This window comes from Pipra filicauda, unplaced genomic scaffold (genome assembly GCF_003945595.2).
Source record: "Pipra filicauda isolate LSUMZ 115617 unplaced genomic scaffold, ASM394559v2 scaffold196_size3971931_pilon, whole genome shotgun sequence".
Taxonomy (NCBI): domain Eukaryota; kingdom Metazoa; phylum Chordata; class Aves; order Passeriformes; family Pipridae; genus Pipra; species Pipra filicauda.
The window spans coordinates 3,694,005-3,716,930 of record NW_024104305.1 but is presented as its reverse complement, the minus strand read 5'-3'; the positions used below and the strand labels follow the sequence as shown (position 1 = coordinate 3,716,930).

Below are 22,926 nucleotides of genomic sequence, written 5' to 3'. Positions count from 1 at the left end.
TACCAAACTAACAAGCTGTCCTCCATTTGTGCCATTTGCTCCTCGCTCAGCAACCTAATTATTATTAAACTCACCTATGAGATCCTCCACATTTTCCCCTCTCACCTGACCCCCAGGAAAGCTGTGCTGCAGTTTAACAGCAATGTTTCCAGTTTGCTGTTCACTGCTAAAGTGGAATTATGCCTTGAAGCACTATTAAAATACAATGAAAGCGGTGAAAGATGAGGAAGTGTGAGAAAAACCTCATTATCATGTTAGCTATTAGAATGTGCTTTTGCAGTAGCTTTTTTCCCACCAGTCTGCATCTAGATCTGATTTCCCAGGTGCCAGAGATGTATCTGTTCTGCCCTGCAATCACCCAGTTTTCTGCTATGCTACTCTTTTACCTGATTACTGATTATTTTGGCCAATGTCCCTGAAGACTGCCAACACAGGGGAAAAGATGGTCACGTCGATTCACTGCTGTCCAAAACCCCGGGCAGGTGCCAGCCACTGCAGAAATGGCTCTTTGTCACTATTTTCGACATTACTGTTCCCCAGCTACTTCTTACTACCCCAAAGCAGATGGAGAGCACTCACAAGTCAGAAATATTCACTTCAAAGGCCATAAGAACCTGTTTGAACCAACCCAAGGATTCAGCCACCGTGCAGATGGAGAGTCACAAGTGGAATCACCTGCTTGTCTACACTGGGGAAGAAGAGCAGCAGTTCTCAACAGAGCCTGAAAATCTTAACTGTTCACAGCTGTTTCTTGTATGCCAAATATCTGACCACAGATGAGGTGTTTTTCCCTTTTTGTTCCCATTCTGCTGAGAAAATGCCAAGACCACAGTCTTCTACCACTTTCTACAGAAATTCCCCTTTCTTCAGCTATGACTTACAAAACAAAACAAAATAAAACCAAGGTAATCCCAAGAAAAACCAAACCCAAACCTCGTACCAAACCATTCTCGTTCCTACTGAATTTATCCTTGGTGCTTAGGCTTCTTTTTGAACCTCACCCCTCCAGCTCATCACTGACAGGACACTGCCAGGTTCCTCCAAGGGTGAACTGTGCTCTCCTGGTCTCACCTCATTTAGCCTAATTCTGCTCTCACCAGGGCAGTTTGCTCCCCTCAGTTTTATCTTTAGGTCTCGCAGAAGTAAATTACCCTCAATCATTCCACTGCCTTTTATTTCTAAAGTCAATGAATTATCTTTCCTGTCCTCCAGCTCTGCCAGACAAGGATCAGTGTACAGAGATTATGCCGCAACCCAAGATTTTGCTCCAGGGGCATGAGGGTGGAGGGTGGGTCTGCTGAGAGCGGGATAAACAAGGGTGGGGAAGGCTGCTCACTACCTGTCTCCACAGACAACCCTCTTTCCAATAAAAAGGCTTCAAAAAAAAAAAGGGTTGGCCCTCCCCTAAGCGGAAGGTCAGTACTTAGAGAGGCATTGTAGAATGAATTAAGGCCATGAGGTTTATAAAGAACTCCTGAGGAAACACCATGTGCAGCATCGCAGCCAGCAACCCCCAGGAACCAGGGCCATCACAGACCTCGTTTCCACTGAGGCAGAGGGGAGCAAAGGAAAAGGAAGTATCACCACAGATGTATTTTTTCTTGCCTTTGTTGTAATGGCCACTTTCCATCACTCTCCATCCTCCCCTCCCGTGGTAAACACAGAAAAAGTGACAAACACCTACTCAAATTATGAAAAGGTCAAAACACCAGGCAAGAAAACTCATCACATTCCTGCTGGCAGAAGTGACACCCTGCACACAAGTCAGCAGAATATCAAGAGCCTAAAACTACATGAAAACTAGGTCAGAAACTGGCATTTCAGCTTTACTAACAACCAGAAAATTAAGCTGAAGAACAAGATCATGTTAACCAAAACTCTGACCCAACTCATAGTAATTAAGCCTTATTTTACCAAACAGTTACATGCTTGGGCTATCACGGCCCTGTCCTCTCCAGAGAGCACAAAAGATGAGGGATACAGAAATAAAATGTGTCTCTGGTTTCTCAGCTGTCCTAGATACAGTCCTAATTTCAGAAGAAAATCCACAAGCTGCTTGTAAAACACCACCACTGACTCCAACCAGCCGCAAATAAAGGTGAAGCAGAACGAGCCATCTTTCCTTCCACAGGCTGCACTTAAACAGCTCCGTGGGCAAACCCTGGTCCTTCAGCTCTGCATCAGTTTAACCTGCTCCCTTCCACACCAGGCAAATCCACACTGTGCTCCCCCCCTGCTGCAGACAGGACTGATGGAACAAAGTCAAACTGGGGACAGCCAGCACCTGAGCACCCAGTGAATGAGCCCGACAATCCAGCAGGGATCCCTGCGCTCCCCGGGCCTCCTGCACATTCCAGTACAGCCCCTGCAAGAGCTGTGGGGTCCTGTGTTCCTGAGCCAAGGCTCACAGGCAGCCTGGATGGGGCAGTCTTTGCCATTTGGATTTAAGCCAGTTTTTTCTGCTCCTGTCAAATTACAGTTACTATTAAGGAACCACCATGGTCTAGAAAACCAAGGGGGAAGAAGCAGAAGAAATCCATCTAGATGTAACACATACCTCTGGTGTTAAAGACAAGCAATAAATAGAAATAACACCTACTTTGTAAGAAATCTGTAACTAGAGGACAGGCTACAAACTTCAAATAATAGCACCAAACTGACTGGCCACGCATCAAATCTCTAATAATTTTTGGCAGGATTTTCAAAGGGCTGCATCACCTACCTGTGACCAGGGATCCTCCCTTGCCTGTGCTGAGAAAACACTGTGTGTTCCTACAGCACCAGGAGCCACGTCTGCCCACGGGAATGCTGAGCCCAGGGACAGTGCACATCTGCACAGCACAGTAATCCCACCGCTGGCTTCGGGAACACCACCTGGATCCACCACACCTCGTCTCACGGCCAGGAGAGAAGCTCTCCAGGCTCACAGTGGGTGAGCAGCCAAAGGCTACACTTCCCTCGTATGTCACTACTGAGAAGATTATAAGGTCCCCCCAGTGAGGCTGAACAGTAATGACTAAAACCCTCCTAGACTAAAGTATCCCTAAAATCCATAAGCTTAGCAAGTGAACTACTACAGCTGGGACAGGGGAACCACCATCTACTTGTTTACTGGGGCTTTCAGGCTGCAGGTCACAGAGAGAAACAAATAAATTACTGTTTATTTCAACCACCTTAAAACTTCAAGGGAAGGAAGTTATCCCATATAAAGGGATTTAATATCATGAAATACTTTATCAGAAGGAAACAGGCTAAACCAATAGCAAGGGGGACAAAGTTATTAAGTTTCACTTTCAACTTGCTAAAAATAAGGCAGTCAACAAACCTTACATATAAAAAATCCTACTTAAATCTATCTAGTTATCTGCCTGCATGGAATCTTGTTTTCAGATGTGTATTTGAAATTCAGATCTTGCAAAGCAGACACTTTTCTTCCTTTTCAGTCCAAAAAACACCAATGAAGTTCTTATCAGCCTTCATATAAAAAAAAAAACCACAACAAACCAAAAACCAAAAAAACCACCACACAAAAAAAACCCCAAACTCACAAACTATCTTTTTCAAAATCAGACCTGACCAAAATGAGTAACATCTCGAGCATTTCAGTGGAGCACAGAGGTAAGCTAAGGTAGCTCTAAAACAGTACTCTGGGCAATACCCAAAACAGTGACTTCCAGCACCACAGGCCTCTTCTGGACATAGTGAGGTAGGTAGCATGTGGCCCAGTGAACACCTGATTTCCACAGCTGTTTATTCTGTCTACAAAGTTACACATAACTAACCAGCAAACCAAATAGGAATAAAGGGGGAAAACCCATAAGGCAGCTCCAGATTTGAAGAAACTTTGCTGTACCTCAAAATAAGATTTTACCACCAGACTACACATAAACTGGCAGAATGAGTGTCTTCAGTCATGCTGCCAGTCAAAGGGGATGGGGTTTGTACACTAAAAATGACACCTGCTGCATCTACTGCATCTAATCTGACACCACTGTACAGGGAAAAAACCACGGAATTCCAAAGACCAGAGTAACTGACAATCCTTTCACAAAAGGAAAACAAATTCCCTCTAAATGCTAAATTAAATCATTTGATAGTAAGCCAAGGCACTAGTGAAACCTGGTAGTATTTGATTAGTATGTGCATGGAACTCAAGGAAAATACTGCAGGATATAATATGCAAATATATGCCTGGTCTCTAGATGGGAAGGCTTCTACCATCATTTTTTCATCTACAGAAAAAAAAAAATTCACAGATGATTTTCCTTACAGAATTCCTCTATGCAACAACAGGAAAGTGTACCAGGCAAAATCCTGTCAGTGTTTTGTCCAGAACACAGAAGAGGTGACTTTTTCATTACCACAGCTACTTTTCAGGTTTCCCGTGAATCTAATCTGCTTGGGATTTCCTTTTTTAAAGAAGTATCACAATAATACATGCAATATCCTTGAATGACAGTAACATAGTGCTGATAAAACTCAAAGCTTTTTTTCTGTTTTAGTTCCTTATCACATCTAGTTCCAGATCTCCTATATTCTTTATCCTTCTAATAAGATATTCTCAGGACTTTATTCTCTGTTTCTTCATGGAATTTTCCTCCCTTTCAAAAAAGCAAAAATGGTCCCTCTCCTCCTGTTAGGAGTTTCCTCCTGTGTGTTGTGGTCTATTTTTTCCCCGCACAGCAGCTATCCTTGCAAATTCTGGGACAGTATGTTTTCTATAATCCCTCATCATGAAATACCTGATTTGAAATGGTTGGGAATCACAGCCAGTCACTTTTGCCAGGAATCAAATGCAGAGCTCCATCCAAAATCTGTACACAAGGGACATGTTACCTACTTCCTCCTTCAAAGGCCTAAAAATAGAGATGAACACATCTATTACTAGGTGAGCGCTTTTGCATGTTTTAATGTGACTTTTAAAATATACTGCTCTGGTGTCCAATTGATGCTGATGTTTTCTTCATTAGGATCACTATCTTTAGCCTTAGTTACTAGAATGGTCTGTGTGCAACAGCAGCTTGAGGTGCCCACAGTGATAGAGAGAAAACACTCATTAGGACTTCTTGGATTAGGGCAGAGTCATGGAATGGCTGAGGTTGGAAAGGACCTCTGGAGGTCATCTGGTCCAGCTCCCTGCTCAAGCAGGGTAAGTCACACAAGAAAATGCTGGAAACCTGTATCAAAGATACAATGCAGAGTTATTTCCTTCAGAGAATGCAGCTGTCCAAATGGATCTGTTAGATCTGTTAACAAACACATCCCCTGCTGGTCTGGGATAAGACAGTGTTAATATACTGTGACAGTGCCCCTTGCCACACCATCCCCACAAAAAAAAAAAAAAGAGCAAATACAGCATCTACGTGACCCTACCTAAAATGTGGGAATGAGCAGCAGGAACACAAGGAACACAAGGCTCAAACATACCAGACTGTCCGGGACACATTAGCATGGCTACACACACACACACACAAAAAGAAGGGTATAAAGCAGTATAATCTTTGTGGATAAAATAAATGAGCAAACTTTGGAATTAAACATTAACATTTTTGAGGATGCCTAGAGACCAGACACTTGAGTTACATAATCCAGGAGGTATGCTGGGTATTTATATATACTGCTCTTCAACCTCAGAGCATCTCACAACACATGCCAGCTCCCCGCAGCCTGCAGGGCGGGTAACAACCTTATTTCCATTTCGCTCAGGAGGAGCAAAGCCCATTGGCTCAAGGTCATACTGGTGCAGCCTTTACAGCATGGTAGCGGGGTCAGCCTGCTCCTGCAGCTCCTGCAGCTCCTGCAGCTCCTGCAGCTCCTGCAGCTCCTGCAGCTCCTGCAGCTCCTGCAGCTCCTGCAGCTCCTGCAGCTCCTGCAGCTCCTGCAGCCTTGTGCCAGCCACGATTCATCCTCCCTGTGCTCACCGACCTGCACTGCAGAGCCAGAGGAGCAGAGGTGACACAGAAAAAGAGCAGGGTCTCACAGCAGGTACAGAGCAAAGGAAAACCGCTCCTCTGAATCACAACAAACTGTTACACTGGCTCAGCTATTTCCTGAAATCTCACCCATCGGAATGTGGCAAAACAGAAATAGTTCCCTCCCTGTTTCCCACCTCAAATCCTGGGATGCTGCCTTTTTCTGTCTCTTGTGAAATGTAAACCTTCTGGTTTTAATTACCTGATTGTGTTGTTTTATGGACAAGACTCAGGCACTCTTCTGTAGTGTAAACTGCAAGGAAATCCTAACACCCATGTTCTTCCAACTCCTTTTCCCTTGAAGCACTTCTCATTTTAAGGTACGCTGCAATGGCATCGAGAGGCCTTGTTACAGCACCAAAAGGAGCTGCCTGCACATTCCTGACAGGCAGCCCTGTCCCAGTGGGCTCACACACAAGGCATCCCTCGGCCCCAGCCTGGCACACGTGGTCTCTTTACACACACAGACCCCAAAACCAGTGACATCATTCACACAAACCAGATACATGCTTAGGTGTAATTCCTTGTCAGTGACAAGTCCACTGCAGAGCTCAAACCAGGGACAAGAACGTGGAATACGTGGAACATCCCAGAGTCTGCTCTTGAAGAAAAATTAAAGACTTGTCTATGCAAGGGGAAAAGTGCTTCACATTCACACCCTGCCCCATCCTGCAATAACTCCCTGATGTAGACAAGATCCTACATGCTTTTACCAAAAATATGAAATACCTGGCAAGCCCATATTTATTAAAATTTTACAGTTGTCCTGTTGTTTTCGGTAATTAAACAGCCAAGCACCAGTAAAGCCTCTAACTCAGATGCCAGAAAGCATTCCTGCCACAGGCAAGAGTCCAAAAAAAAATTAAATTTAAATCCTCACAACCAGAATTTAACTAGTAGTGAAATACAAACCTGTATCCTTCAAAAAAAAAGTAATTATTCATTAAAATCTTAGGACTGTGCAAATCTTTATGAGTTTGCCAAGATAGTGTATTCTGCCTCCCCTTAACCTATCCCTGGGCTGCTCTGCAAGCCCACTGTACATCAAATGAGTCGAGTTCACTGATTTGGGAAGAGATGCAACACCAACAAGAACTCACTCAGCTCAAAATCCTGTGAACAGAAGAAAAACTGTAAAGAAACAAAATTAAATTTTTCACTTGGGGAAGGCTGAGAACTGTAGAAAGGAGACTCAAGCAAGGTTCACTAAGGAGGAAAGCATCTGTTTTTCCTATTAGGAGACATGATGAAAATAGGAAGAAAATAATCTTGTTTCTCCCAGACTGAGGGACAGTGTGAGATTCCTCAGGTGCCAGGCAGGCAATGCATGGAACACTGCTAACAAAAGGAGCTTTCTCTGGAAGCCCTAGTCCCCAGTGAGACCCAAGGCAGCTCTGGTGGCACACACTGCACGGGGGGTGCCAGAGCCTTGGGGGAACCCCCTCTGCACAGGCACGGGGGAGCAAAAAGCAAGGAGAGGAACAAGTCCTCTCTAACAAACCATTCCACATATTCCTCCGGTGCAGACTTTTACACAGCTTTGAACTCCAGCACAACAAAATCACTTTGCAACATTTTTAGTCAGGAAAAAACCAACATTAGTTTGTTCTTTTTTCCTCAAACTTCCAAAGCATGCCTGGTTCCTCTGAGTGAGTGTAAAACATTCATAAAGTGCTCTGTCAATCACTGCTGACTTACTGCAAACTCACAGAAGACATGTGGTGAGGAGCCACAGTGGCACAAAGAATGGCTTAGACAGAGAATCAACAAAAACATACACACCAGCTCTGTATTCCCAGAGTTTGGAATATACCAATGAATTCTGAAACTGCACATTAGGTTGGTACATGATGCTAGGAGGCACAATATTCCTACACTCCATCCTACCTTTGCCAAGCACAATTTATCTGAGGGTAAAGCAAAGTTTACCCCTGATGTGTTGTCACATTGTCTCTTGAACTTTTTGAAGTAATTCTTGCATGAACACAAAGATTCTGTATCAGTAGTTGGGAAGTGCTGATAATTTTACTGTACCAGGTCTACATTTTATGGTAGTAATAGTTCTCTTTTCTTCAAACTTTCAATTGCTGGCAAATTTTGTAGAATAATCCACGAACTTGGTCGTTTCTAATACGAAAAAATCCCTTTGTGATCTCAGTGGGAATTTAGCCCAGTGTAAAACAGACCTTGAAGCATATTAACTAAATAATCAACTCAACTCAAATGCATTTCTGGTGTAAAACACAAAAACAGTCTCCCTCCAAAACTCACATTAAGAATATTTTGTGTTTTGTCATTCTTGTTCAAAAATAATAACAAAAAACAAGCAACAAAACCCCCCACACAACACAGAAAAAAGAAGAAAAACAAGCCCAAATCAAACCCAACCATCAAACCCACACATTAAACTCTCTATCAACTTCCATCTCATTTAAGTTTCAAAAAGCAAAGGCTGTATTTTGCTATTTACTCTTAGTTGATATTGTTCAAATACTAACTTGTTGAAGTATGGTCAGAAATATAGAAAGGACATCTGCTAAGGAAGAAATGGATAAGTTTCACTGTAAATGACTGAAAGGAGAAAAGCACAATCTTATACTACTCAGATTTTGTGACCAACCCAGAGCTCCCCAGGCCTGACTCCAGTGTGGATCTGCAGAGTTCACATTCACACAAGCACACACATCAAAAACCTCCTGTCAGGGCGTTTCCTGTGTGCTAACAAGTTCCAGCTTCTCTCTTGCTGGAGCTAAATTTAACTAAGACTAAGATCCAGTCTTCAAAAAAAAAAAAAAGCCGAAACAAAAATACAACAAACCAAAAAACCCCACTAACAAACAGAAACAACACAAAAAGCCAATCCACACCACATACACAACTTCAGTGCAGTGCAACAAACATTTTACAGGCACTTTGGTTTGAAAGCTGTTAATTATCAAATATATGAAATATGCAGCAAGCAAGCAGCCACCCCTCACCCTCTCACCCTACACATTTCTGAACCTGCACTTGATGTGCTCCGAGGCACAGGGGACATCAGATCCCACTAATTCCATGGGGTGTGTGACAGCCAGTGACTCCCAGGGCAGGCGGAGGTCCCAGCCCAGCACGGTGCCTGGCTGTGGAAGGAGCCCTCCCCACAGCAGCAGGATGCACTAAAGGGCTCTGGACTAAACTGCAGGCTTTGCTGTAACGTGCTAATTCCTGAAGATTTTAATTACAGATCTGTCTGAGCTACACGGGGCATACGCGGGTGGAAGGGTAAGAAACAGCTCGGAGTGGAGGAGGTTCAGTGTTCAGCCTCCTGCCCACAGCACTGAGACCCCCCATCCACACCCCACTGCCACCCCAGGACCCCTCCAGAGCTGCCCTCGGGGTGTCCCTGCGCACCCCACACAGCCTCAACACCTCCGTGCCAGGTGGGACACGTGCCACTGCCACCCTGCCCTGCCACCCTGTCACCCTGCCCTGCCACCCTGCCACCCTGCCCTGCCACCCTGCCACCCTGCCCTGCCACCCTGCACTGCCACCCTGTCACCCTGCACTGCCACCCTGCACTGCCACTCTGTCACCCTGCACTGCCACCCTGCCCTGCCACCCTGTCACCCTGCACTGCCACCCTGCCCTGCCACCCTGTCCTGTCACCCTGCACTGCCACCCTGTCCTGTCACCCTGCACTGCCACCCTGCACTGCCACCCTGTCACCCTGTCCTGCCACTCTGCCCTGCCACCCTGCACATCCTCTGCCACGCCTAATTCTTACAGGGCTGGGACATGATGCATCTTTTCTTAAAAATATAAAGGTGTTAAATTTGAGTAACACTTGGATCACTTATCAGGGGGAAATTCTGCTGCAGAGTGAAATGAGACTGTGAACAATTCTAACGTAGGCTATGGAATTTTGTTCTCTTCTAACACCACCCCTTACTATAGAAATCTAAAACATGAAGGAAATCCACATTTATTGATAATTCACAAGCTGTAACTTTAAAGCATCACCATGAATTAAAGCCAGCTGATAAAAAACACCCAGAGAGATTCAAAATACGGATCTGTAGCTTTGTATATAGTTACAGTATTGAAGATCACTAGAACTCTAAGTTGCACGCAGTTTTCCAATTTCATACACATCTAGGTACAGCTGAATTCCCCAAGGCTCACAAGGAAGAACTGGACTTCAAGATCATCCCTGTTACCAAAATTATTTTGGCCATTTGGACTGCAGAAGTGCCTGAGAAGTGCTTCACAACAAGTGCCTCACCAAGTCAGTCACCTCACAGACGTTGTAAACCCCTAATCCCTGCACCAGCTCACACAGAGTATTTACAGAAGAAGGTCAAATGGGCAATAATTCATTGAGCATTGCCACCAACTTCAACAGCATCGAGATCCTAAGAACAGCTCTGGATTTGAGCACAGACGTTTGGCTGTGCAAAGCCACTGCCGGCATTGAACTGAGCCCTGTGTGAGGCCCAGCGAGGTTCCCGGGCTAAGGCATCGCACGGCCGAGAGGCTGAGAGCAAACTGCCCCTGCACAGCTGAGAGCAAACTACCCCTGCACAGCCGAGAGCAAACTGCCCCTGCACGGCCGAGAGCAAACTGCCCCTGCACGGCCCAGAGGTGAGAGCAAACTGCCCCTGCACGGCCGAGAGCAAACTGCCCCTGCACGGCCCAGAGGCTGAGAGCAAACTGCCCCTGCACAGCCCAGAGGCTGAGAGCAAACTGCCCCTGCACGGCTGAGAGCAAACCGCTCCCTGCCGACACCACGGACACCACAGCACCCAGGCACACGTGCGGGGCCAAGCCGACCGACGCACACAGCTCGTCCTGCCTTCACACTGGCACCCGCAGCAGAAATCAGTACTGCAGATGAGAAAATACATTAAATACCAGACTGGTGATGGCACTACCTCAGGAAACCAACCTCATTTCCCAGCAACTGTTCCCTGTCACGCAGTGGAGAAATAACTCCCAGGCACCGTTTGTTTCCTGGCCCTCTACTTCCAGACTCTCATGCGCATCCCTCAGGCACAGGAGTGTCTCTGGACACTACGCAAGGAGGCCGAGCACTGAAGCAAAGACAGCGCAGAGCTGAGTATTCTAGTGCCAAATTACCTTTATAGATTAAGCCTATATCTTAGCAAGCCTCCTCTGGGTGAGGGGGGAAACAAAACCAGAATTCCTGAGAATTCTGGCAAGAGAAACAGGATTTGTCAAAGTTAGTCATTCCATGAACATGAACTAGAACACCTGTACTTCAGGAAGCAGGAGCAACAACAATGGATGAAAACGAAGTCTATATAGTAATGCATCACCTATACAACCAGAAATCTGAAATGCTACACTGGACAACCCTCTGAAGGTTCATCAAACTGAAAGACAGGGAGGAGTAGCAAGAGAACATCCTTCATCCCAGTGAGCAGGAAAGGAACACTGCAGGAGTCTCTGACAGGTATGTGGAGAGCCCAAATGTAGCATAGAGAGCATCCTGGGTGCTCTGACAGTTTTATACTTAGATAAATAATCTAGTCAGGTAAGCCTGCTGAAATAGCCTTACAGAACTTCCTAAGTACAAGGAATACTGAAGGATTTTAGCCATGCTAAAAAAATGGATTTTAAAAGAAGGTAGTAAGAGACAGCAGAGGAAGCAGACACATTAGTATTAGGCTGCACAATAGATATTCTGCCTTAATGAGCAGCTGATCTCTTTATTTTCTTCCCTGCAGGACAAGATCAGAGAGTTTAAGGCTTCACCAAAACAAACTTTTTTTTTAAACAAGGCACTTTTCAAACTAAAGGTAAACACAAAACCAAATGCAGTGAGGATCGTGGGCTGTTCCAGCAACTGCTTCTAGTGTTACACTATGCCTTCAAGTCAGAAGTCAGTTTTCTAACACTGGTGCTTCCTATACACAAATATATTGTTAAAAAATAAGACCTTACACATTTGTTAGGCCATGTGCTGTTTTGGTTTTTTTTCATGGTCACAGCTTTGTGAAAAATAAACTCTCCAACTTTGACTTCAAGTCTTGGGAGCTGAAAGCAAACCAAAAGACATGAACTAACCCAGTTTTCTCCAACCTTACCCACACATAAAACCCAAAGCTGACCTTTCTCTGTTTTTCTGGAAAACATAAAGATCTAGCTTCTGATAAAGCATGAAATACCACTTTTTAGTCAAAACAGCATCTCTACAGATAAAATTTAATTTTAAAACCATAAATTTCAATTTACGGACGTTTATGAATGTCATTACAAATAACCAAGAGATTGGGCTGATGTTCTTACACACACAAGGGTTTTAACGATTTGCTGAATAATCTTTCATCTTCAAAGAAAAGTTTAATCTTGACGAGAGTAACAAGTTCAGCTAAAGAAAAAAGAACACTTCTACTAAGACTGCTTAGCTGCCTGCAGATGTATACACCAAGATCACAAAGTTGCCATGGCATCAACTTCAGGACTGCGGTTAGACATACAAAATGTCTTTTTCCTACAGACCATTATGGGAAGCTGAGTGACTTTGGCCATGAACCAAATATATTTTGGCTCTAAAGTGGACATAATTCATCCCCATTTGGGCATTCCAATGGTTAGCTCCACTGAGAAAGCAAGGCAACCAGCACTTTAGAGCATCCATGTGAATGAAGCTCTAAATACATCGCTCTAGCAGTGGCAAAGAGAAACTCCATTTGTGCTTACCTTGCTCCCTATCATTACATAATAATATAATACTATTTTCTCCAGCACTTAACCAACAGATTAGAACAAACGGGAAAGGTTCATTTTTGGCTACTGTATATCAAACTACAGAGTGAGGAAATTTTCTAGGATCTAAGGTAGCACATTTATTTCTCTTATTCCCTGATATTTTCAATTGTATAAGCATAAGTCTATTTTTAAACAACAGCTATCAAAAATACGAGCTAAAATAAGACTTCTGCAGGTACTGAAAAACTCTGAAGTAGCCTGGATAAGTAAAACACTTAACATAGTCTGAACCAGTGAACCTCTTGCAAAATGTTTTTCCACGCAGCAGGCACAGAGGCCCAAAGCAAACCTCCCACATCCCCAGCTGTTGGCTTCCTCAGAAAGCACCATGTGAGGCAGAGCAGGGAGTGCTGTTGCCACCCTGCCCAGGCAGGGGCACGGCCAGAGAGCTGGGGCAGGGGACCCGTCACTGTCACAGAGCACTGTCACACCCCTTCTTCCCCCGAGGCTCATCCTCGCATTAAGAGGTCTCCAGTCACATTCTACTTCTGAAAACAGTAATTTAGGACCCAGTTCACTATCCAACAAACACACATCATGAGGCAATGGCAAACAAGTACTTGAGAAATCAGAAAGCTTTAGAAAGTATGTTATAAAATACCCCATTACTATACATTATCAGTAACTCACATATTAAAAACAAATCAAGTTATCATTTTATTCTTGAGATCACAGCAGGAACACTGACGACCTCGAGGGCAGGACCTTGTGTTTCAGCCGCCGAAACCGGCCCGTCCCCACAGAGCCGCTCATGTCCCGGTGCCCCGAACCCCCAGGCCCTGCCCGCGGCGTGCGCCCTGCTCTCAGCGGGCTCCTCCTCACCTTCTACCATCAATCACAACCACTGGTCACCAAGGAACCAAGTTTTCCCGAAAGCAGCATACTTCTTCTTTTCCCCCGAATCTCTTACCACCGAAAGCACGAAGCCCGCCCCGGTCCCAGGACCGCGCCGGGCGGGCCGGGGAGGCGGAAATCGCGGCCGTGCCGACCGCGGGCCCCGCCCCGGCCCCCGCCCGCACACGCTCCCCCGGCACCAAGTTTCACCGCCGGCCCCGCGCCCGCCGGCCAGGCCGGAGGCAGGGAGGGAGAGGGCAGGGAGGGAGAGGGCAGGGAGGTCTCACCAGCGGCGGGCCCGGCCCCTCGCCCCGGGCTCCGCGGCGCGGCCCAGCCCGGGCTGCTCGGGCTCCTCCGGGCTGGGCAAGCGCGGCGGCGGGATGAGCTCACGGGAGGGGCGGCGGCAGCGCCCGCCCCCGGCGGGACGGGCCGGGGCGGAGCGGGAGCGCTGAGGGAGGGGACGGCACAGCAGGGCAGGACAGGGCAGGGCAGTGCCCGCCCGGCCCCAGAGCCGCGCTGAGGGGCCGCTCCGCAAACACCGACCCCAGAGCCCCGCAGAGCCGGCCAGGCCCGCGAGCCGTGTGTGCTCGGACACCCCACACCGTGAGCTCTGCCCGGACACCCCACACCGTGAGCTCTGCCCGGCTGCGCTGCCCGGACACCCCACACACCCCACACCGTGAGCTCTGCCCGGACACCCCACACACCCCACACCGTGAGCTCTGCCCGGACACCCCACACACCCCCCACCGTGACACACCCCACAACACCGGCTGGAGCTCTGCCCGGACACCCCACACACCCCACACCGTGAGCTCTGCCCGGACACCCCACACACCCCACACCGTGAGCTCTGCCCGGACACCCCACACACCCCACACCGTGAGCTCTGCCCGGCTGCGCTGCCCGGACACCCCACACACCCCACACCGTGAGCTCTGCCCGGCTGCGCTGCCCGGACACCCCACACGTGTTGAGGTGGCGTTACCTCAATACAGCAGTGAACACGGTTCCAGTCTATCCATCCATATTTTCCAAGATAGCGAAAAACGAGAGGGTGCAGAAGAGAACCACAAAACTGATCTGAAGGCTGAAGGTGATGCCAGGCAGCAAGAGTGTTAAAATATTTAGTTCCTCAAAGAGACAGCACGGAAGGCAGCTTATGAAAAAGAGAACAAGGTACTGGTATATCACATCAGTGGGGTTGGCATTAGAGAGCCAGGTGGTTTTAAGTATTAACACACAGGTTTAGCAGTGGTGGTTTCCATAGCATTGTTATGAGCACAACAGTCAATATCAGCACACTCATCTGATGTGTTTGTCTCTCTCACCTCAAGTGTCAGATACTCCAGCTCTTCCCTACACAGAGGCCAAAGCCCTCAGCTTCGCTACATGCAATCTCTACAATATAATTGCACATGATTAAATACAAAAATGAATCCTCCTTACACCCAAAAAGGAAATGTAGAGACAATCCAAAATACATTTATAAATAACAGTAAGGGTTTGCCATGCAAACTGATTTTCATATGCAATTCATAATGAAAAACTAAATCTGAATTTAACTGCAAAATAATTATTACAGTGCCAGAGTATTCTAGAACATTTTCTACCCTATGGGAGCGTTTCACAGAGTGTCTTCCAATGTGTCTATAAGGGGCACAAAAGAGAATCCATGTGTATGTTCAGAAAAAAGTGGCAGGCTGACACACAAGCAGCACAGTCTCTGGAGAACATTGGCCATGACTGCCTTGTTTGGTGTCAGAGCAGAAGAACTGGAGACAAAGCTCTCAGGGTGACAACAGCTGGGCCATTAGTGATCTTACATTTCTTTCACTGCCCCTTTCAGCAGCTCTGCAGCCGAAGGCTGGTCCCAAAACAAGGGGAGGGTGCTGTGTGCACCTCAGCCAGCAGCACACAGTGTCTTTCCTCCAACGGACAACCCTCTTAATCACATTCCCTTCCCTCCATTTTGCCAGTGTGCTGAGGCCTGTGTCTGGAAAGAAAGGAATTTTCTCTCTCCCAGAGGAAATGTCTTAGTTCTGGCAGCCTTTTATGATTTTGTGTGTCTCTGAAATCCGAGACAAGAAACTGAGCTATGATTTCTATTGTGGGGTCTATTCCTCAGGTCCAGTGCTGGCTCTCTCTTCCTCTAGATGTGAACCCAGAAGTTTTGAAATAGTATTTATAGTCAATTGGATTTAGGTCCTGCTGTTTCACAGGAAAGCTGAGAATCAAAGTATTTTTAACTAGGGCTTGATTTTAGTGCTTCTCTATTTCTCTTAATAGAGCAATGCTTTTGACACCAGCAAATAAAGGTTTTTGCTCTCATCAGTAGCTTCCTTTTGGGAAGAAGGTAAGGCCACAGCTGTTGTTCTACTTTTTCTGCCCTCTGCTCCTTCCACTCATTTGTTCACATGATTTATCCATTCCTAGCCACTGAAATTCTTCAGTTCTTCCTCCTTCTTTCTTCTCACAAAGGTTATGGCTGTGCTCAGCCACACACTTATCATGCAAGCTTCTAGTAGCCATTTTTTTTTTTTTAAACAGGAATCAGACCACACAAATATAATGGCAGCAGTGTTCACTGTAATGCTGGGGGATGGAGAAATTAGAAATCAGACTGCTCCCTTTTTCGGCTCAGCTTCAGTGTTGTTTATGTTAGTTCAGGTTTCTCATGTTAGCCTACTATTCCAATTCTTGGGTTTGGAGGGCTCCTTCAAAGAAGGTAATTTTGTAAATTTTAGAGGCTTCCTTTCAATGCAGCTGCTTTATCCTATCAGATTCATTCTCATGCAACATGAGAATTTTCTAGCAAATTATTAATTTACTGGTTTTTAAGGTAGTAGAATCAACACCACCTTATATTCAAGAGCTTTGTGACCGTCAGATTTGCAGTGTCTAAGAAAGTCTAAGTTCTGACACAGGTTTTTGGTCTGTTAAACTACATTCATAATGTCTCTCCAGGCTGCAGTTCCCTAATGCCTCAGCCTGTGACACCCCCCAGCAGGTGTGCACACAGGGATTCAGCTCGGCCTGTTTCCTCTACGGAGCTGGTCACAGCTCTACAGGGCAAAACAAGAGTGAAGCTAAAGACTTTCAATCCCCACCTACATCACGGTACTTCAGGATCGCTCCATGCACCAGCTGAGGTCTGGCAGTTGCTGTTCACAGCTGATTGTGTGCAGAGCCTCAGTCATTGCAGTGATGCCACATAGGAACTCCATGTGCTTGCAATGCTGTGTCTCTTACCATACTTGTCTGTAAACAGCTCCCACAGGTGTAGATGCAACTTTGTAGAAGTGTTAATAGGATAAATAGTAAAAAATAATAATCAGTGACATCGACTAGACTATTCCAAATGCCACTACATTACAGTTGCTTCCATTAATTTGTGCTTCCCCATGCTCTTTTCTGTCTACTGTTTTCCTGCTCCATTTCAGTTGTTCTTCCTGATACTCTGCTTCCATGCTGTCTACCTATTCCCAACTCCTTCCATTACATACTTTTAAAAAAAGTGGCCTGAAAGGGTCCTGGATGTCAGGTCTGTCTTGCACCAGCAGCTCAGAGACCCCAACATTCACAGAGGCTGCTTCCCTGTGTGCTGCTGGGGGACACTCCTGGGAGGCACAGGGAGGTAGGATGGCAAATGAGCCCAGCCACCATAGGAACTGCTGTTATAAAGAGAAGGGGGGAGGGACTCATTCTGCAAACATATACTTACACCTGAATGATTTTCTGTTCAAGTAGTACTTTTTAGCCAGAATCCACACAGCTTCATCACACAAAATCAGATGCTGCTTACAAAACAAAGGAAAAGGGAAGCAGTACGTCCTACCTCATGAGAGAACCTGGACTGACAATGAACACCGAAGGTTAAAGCAATTTTAAGTCAGAGGTAAAGTATTGCAAGAGTAGATCTAAGTTGCCCAGCAAGTTTTCTATTTCATCAGCAGATAAACATTACTTCCTTGTTTGACTTTTGCATTATTTTTTGGAGGCCGTGTGGGAAATTGTGTCTTTCTGTTGCTCCAGTGCATCAGAGAAAGAGATGGGGAATAAACTGTCTGGGATAGACAAGAAATGTTATTCAGTCTGTGCAGGTGTAATGATCCATGACCAGATGTACAGGCACTGCTCAAGAGACAGCCAACTGCATCCTACAGCAGGAGTTATGCCAGTAGTCTACAGTCACAGGAATGGAGTGAGAGGAAGCTGTAAGAGAAGCTGAATAGTGTATTGCACCTCCCAGTAATGTTGGTAGGTAATTTAGATTCTACATGACACCAAAAGCAGCTCTTGTACTTTCAGAACAAGCAGAATTTGGATTTCAGCCTTGCTTTACAGGTAATCTGCAGCATGGGCACATCTCTGAACTCCTAAGGAGACAGTGACATTTGAAATATTGATAAGGACTACTGATCGGAAAATTTCTATTCATCCTACATCCTGTTTCACTTTCAGCCACAGGGAATCTTTTAAGGAACGTAACAGACAGTACATAAAAAGTTACTCTTGGTTACAGGACACAACAACAAGTAACACAATTTAGTGAAAAATGTAGGGTGGAAATTTTCATGCACTTCATGTAGCTCCTGCTTGAAATCCAAGAAACCACAGGACATCCAGCAGATCAAAATACACCTCCTTGGCAGAAAACAGCTGTTATTTCTGAGGGCAGCTCAGCTGGCAGAGCTGGAATGAGCTGTAGGCATACAGCAACCTCTTGTGGCAAATCCAGCACACACAGAGTAATGAACAACCTTTGAAACTGCTTAAGCTACTCTTGATACAAGTCAAACCTCTATAAAATTGCGTTAGCAAATGACTGGGGAGTTGGAGTCTGTTACCTGGAGACTCAGCAATACTCAGACTTCAGAGCTTTAATAGTCCTTCTGTTTGATTCAAGATGAATTAAACATCGGTAGCCTGTTATAAATGAAGTGGCAGACTGAAATTTCTGTTAATAAAATTCTCCAGAAGCTTTTCATTAAAGCAGAGCAAGCGTGGCATAACGGCCAGAAGTAGAATCTGTGGCCAGGTATGACCAGAAGAATAAACATGCTGTTATGTTGAATCATTGTTCTCTGCACGGTTTTGCTGAATAAAACTATGACTGGTTTCAGCAGGGACATCAAAGTGCCTTTAATGTTTGCAGGAACTGAGCAAGACTGAGAACAGTTAAGAGTACAGGCCTGGCTCAATAGTGTGTTCTGCAGAGTGCTGGCAGAGCAGTAGCCCTTCAGCTGACAGGGGGGAGGACAAGAAAGTGTCAGACAGAGCTATAGGCCTGAGGGGGAAAAAAAAGGCATCCCAGTATGTGCACAGAATCCAGGACACCTACCTCTTCAAAAGGATGTAACTCACTAGTTGTGCAGAAACATGAAGTGTACGTTCCTCCAACCACCTGAGCAGCTGCAAATGCCTGTCCCACGCAGGCTGAGGAGGGGAGAGCAGTGAGAAGGTGCTGGAAGGGAACAGGAAGAATGGCAGTATGTGGGAAAAGGGTCATCAACAACAGTGAGGCTTTCCAAACAAAGAGGTGCTTTCCTGGGAACCTGGTGTGGGAGTTGTGCATCACAGAAACAATTACAATATGAGTATTGTAGATGACACTTATTAGACCAATGAACTATTTTATTTTTTTTACACTGTAGAAATATACTCCTCCACTGCTGGACCTAAGGGTGAGCTCAAGAAATGACTGAGCTTATGTATGCACCACTCACCAGAACTCTGGGGGCTTGTATGCCAGGCAGGATTTACTGTGCTTGAAATGATTTGCAAATCTGTGCATACCACTTAGAGAGGAACAGGCTGAACAAGTACATCCTGAAAAGGATAGAGGCTTTAAACAGCAGCTAATATTTGTTTATTAAAATTAAGTCTTGTGCTATAGCTCTCTTTTGTATTGCAACTCCCCAGACTTGCCATGTGTAATTTCTTTGCCATTTCATCTGCTGCAGCTTCACACAGGAGTCAGAAACCACATCCTCTCAGTTCTGGCCTCAGTCTGTGCACTGAGCAGCTCCTGCCAGACCAGTGACAAGGTACACACTCCCAAATTCCCAAGCAGCTCCATCAAGCACCACCTAACCTGGGAGTGGCAAGTGCTTAAGGGCAGAGACTCTTCCTTGCCCCGGAGGAAACTCCTCCCTGCAGAGAAGTCCAACAGGACATCTGTGTCTCGGGTCATCAAACAGCACATGTGACATTACCAACCTGACCAAGACACTGAACCAACCAACATGCACTGAATGTGTTTCCACTGCTTTCCTTGTCACTTGGCTCCAGTCACTCCCATCTCTGTAAGGTGTTTTGAGAGCTACACATAAAAACAACTGCATATTAACCAACACCGTGCCCTCCAACATGGTGACATGAAGATTAGCAGCAGAAATACTTTCCTGAAGGCATGTCCTTCTCGTGTAATGCCTCCATCGTTGGGAACAGTCCTTGAGAAGCCTGAAAACAGGCTTCCTGCAGGGGCTTGATTCTTCTAGCAAACCTACTGTTTTTGTTCCTTATGTTTTGAACTTAGTGGCAATTCATATTTAAATAATGAAAGCAAAGTATTAAGCTTGAACTAAATAAAACAAACTCCTTACAACTAAAGCACAATAGATTCATTGCAGTATCATCAGTGATGGGGCAAACACAAACTGAAATGACACAGAATGGAAGGCACAAACAGGCTGAAAAATGAAGTTGTCTACTATTTAGAAGTTCAAAATACAGTTTTCATTTCTTGCTTAGCTCTTGTTATTAAGCATACTACCATAAGCAGGATACCTTAATAAAGAGGTAAATAAATCAGAGAAAATAGTGCATCTGACAGTGCACCTGTCAAAATACAACAGGTCAAGAAAAGAGTGCCTTTGTTGAAAAATGCTCTTAATTACATGAAGTTCTTAATTATAAAATATATTTAAGAAGGTTCCTAATTATAAAATATATTTAAGCAGAACAGTTTAGTTTGTTGTCTATACAAATCTCTCAGAATCCCTCCAAAGACCAGTAAGTGCTACTGACACAAAAAGCAAGTATGAAACTTCTTGTAATGCCCCCACAGGGGACAACACCACCTGACAGAGCAGGACATAGAACAGATCACTTGCCAGGATTTCCTGCTCAAGATCCCTCCTACAGCAGAAGAGGAGCTTGCACTTCTTTATATTTAGTAAACCCACGGTACTGAGTTTATCAAAACTAGACCTCCCAAATTCTTGTTAGGGCCTCTTTTTACCCCTGAAAGGTTTCCCCAGGCAGTACCTGGAAGATCCTTTCCATCAAAGCTGCTCTGTGTCAGGCCGTTGGGCACTCCCCCGCCTCCCTGCAGCAGCAGTGCCAGGACCTTTTAGCAGAGCTGTCCCATCCACAGCAATGACTGTACAGCTGCCTGATTTATGCCACAAAGGGCTCCCTTCTACACCAAGCACGTCATCCCTCCCTGAAGGTACTGCTTTGAACAGCTAAATAACATTCAACTTCATGGAAAGTAATGGTCATAGAGGCCCCAAGAATCAGATCCCACAACTTTGCACTGGCTATTGGTTTTCTTCAGAAACAACAAGGACAAAGATTAGAATTCTGAAGATTTTACTAATATTCTTTCTGTAGGAAGCATGTATCAGCCATTGGTATGTTAGATGCACTGTGCTATTTTTGGCCTTGAAAGCATGAATAATCATTTGACACATGGACAGCTTTAACTCAAGCCCTGTTTAATCACTGACATTCCTATTGATATTCCCTGCCACAGAGCCAGCCTGGGGAGTGGAAGTGTGCTACACAGGATACAAAAACACAACTAGCTGCTTGCCAAACCCCATACCTAACTGCAATATCCATAAACTATGTTGCTCCTGTTGTCCAGGATAACAGCGACAACCATGTGGAAAGGACACTATGAAAAGATGATCCATTGACAAATGACATTTTTTGAGTATCACTTTTCACATGAAGTGTGAATTTTAGGGTACAATTTAGCTACTCTGGTTATGCATGGAGCTGAAGTGTACTCAGAACATGAGGGGGGGTGGGACAGAAATAGTTGGGTTCTTCTCCTGAGGGGAATGACCCAAGAAAAAATTCAGACAGGCTCCAGAATGATCAGTGGATCTACACATGGGAAAGCCACACAGACTACTATGTCTAACAGAACAACAGAACCAAGAGCAAAAGATTTTCTGCTGCCAAAAGGTGGGATTGTTGGTACAATTCTATCCTGGTTAAACCTGGTTTTGTGGTATGCCTTTGGGACCACCATAATGTGGGACTAACATTTAAATTCAAAATAGATATTACTGAAACCAAAACAACTAGATTTGCCCCAATCAAAGAGGAAGAGAAAATTTTGTATCCTCAAATTTTTGAAATTGGACCGTATGTGATCAAAAATGCAGATCAGCAACAACTGTTGTCTAATCCATCTTGGTTTCTTAAACGGGTGGAATTAGTAATGCAGATTCATACTTCTGCACTAAGCCCATGTGCTCACCATTCCCAAGTGCTCCCTGTGCAGGATGGTTAGCTTGGCTACATGGGCAAACCCTCACTCCTCCGAGGCAACTTGTTTTTCTCCGAATACTAATAAGTTTTGTCTTAACTGTAGCACTGTATATTCACACTTAGGAAATCATGAAGCAGTTGACTTACCTTATCATCCCTGTGATTCATTTCAGGAAACACGTGATGGCTGCAAAGGGAGACTTACAATATGTATAAGAAGAATCATAAGTCTAAAAGTAGAAAATTGATGAATAGCAGGAGCAAGGTTCCAAATACCAAGATAAAGAACAAAGCAATTAAGCAATGGAAGCAACAGCCACAGGAATGTGGAAAACACAAAACTGATAGCCTAGGTCCTTGAAAGGGGGAAAACAAGATAACACTCTTCTTATCCTGGATATTATATATCCAAGTTTGACTGCTTCTGTGGTGAGAACTTGCCCCAGCCATTGACTTTGCTTGTTAAGTCATCATCATAGTAAAAGCCACACCCCTGGCTCAGCCCCCCTGCCCACCCAGCACGTGCCACCACTTCTTGGGACACTACACCTTGAAACTGAAATGGAGAAAGGGGACGCCAGCAGCAACTTAAAGCATGGAGTGAAGATCTGCTGTTGGCCTGAGAGTGTAACCATGGGTGTGCCTGTGCCTCTGTGCCAGCTCTGAGGACTCAGCACACAGCAGGACAGTATCACCCTGTGGCCAGAGCAGGGCTCTCTCTATCATCCCTGCTGCCAGTGTGAGCAGGACATGGCTGGGGGAACTGCCTGCACTGGGATTTACACTTGCTCTTCCCTGTTATTAAGCCTGACCCCCCAGGGCCCCACTGCTACCAGTC

General features: G+C 45.4%; 1 protein-coding gene and 2 long non-coding RNA genes across 5 annotated transcripts in view; 2 read left to right on the top strand and 1 right to left on the bottom strand.

Moving 5' to 3' along the window:
• The window catches only part of TANC1 (tetratricopeptide repeat, ankyrin repeat and coiled-coil containing 1), a 65,940-nt gene extending 52,298 nt beyond the window's left edge, over window positions 1-13,642 (bottom strand). For 2 of the 3 annotated variants that reach the window (XM_027734557.2, XM_027734558.2), the window contains exon 1: window positions 13,566-13,642. In XM_027734557.2, coding sequence (XP_027590358.1) covers window positions 13,566-13,575 — 10 coding nt within the window. In that variant the 5' untranslated portion in view covers window positions 13,576-13,642. Of the gene's footprint in view, window positions 1-4,742; window positions 5,316-13,565 lie in introns of those variants that run through there. The other variant, XM_027734561.2, reaches the window with a different exon arrangement.
• Window positions 10,533-11,926, top strand: LOC113994974. Its single transcript, XR_003543243.2, has 2 exons — window positions 10,533-11,424; window positions 11,699-11,926. It is a non-coding gene; the product is annotated as an uncharacterized LOC113994974 (long non-coding RNA).
• A 758-nt stretch (window positions 13,643-14,400) lies between the features above and the next one.
• Window positions 14,401-19,699, top strand: LOC113994979. The gene is made up of 3 exons (XR_003543245.2): window positions 14,401-17,475; window positions 17,672-17,837; window positions 17,925-19,699. It is a non-coding gene; the product is annotated as an uncharacterized LOC113994979 (long non-coding RNA).
• The last annotated feature ends 3,227 nt before the right edge of the window (window positions 19,700-22,926 follow it).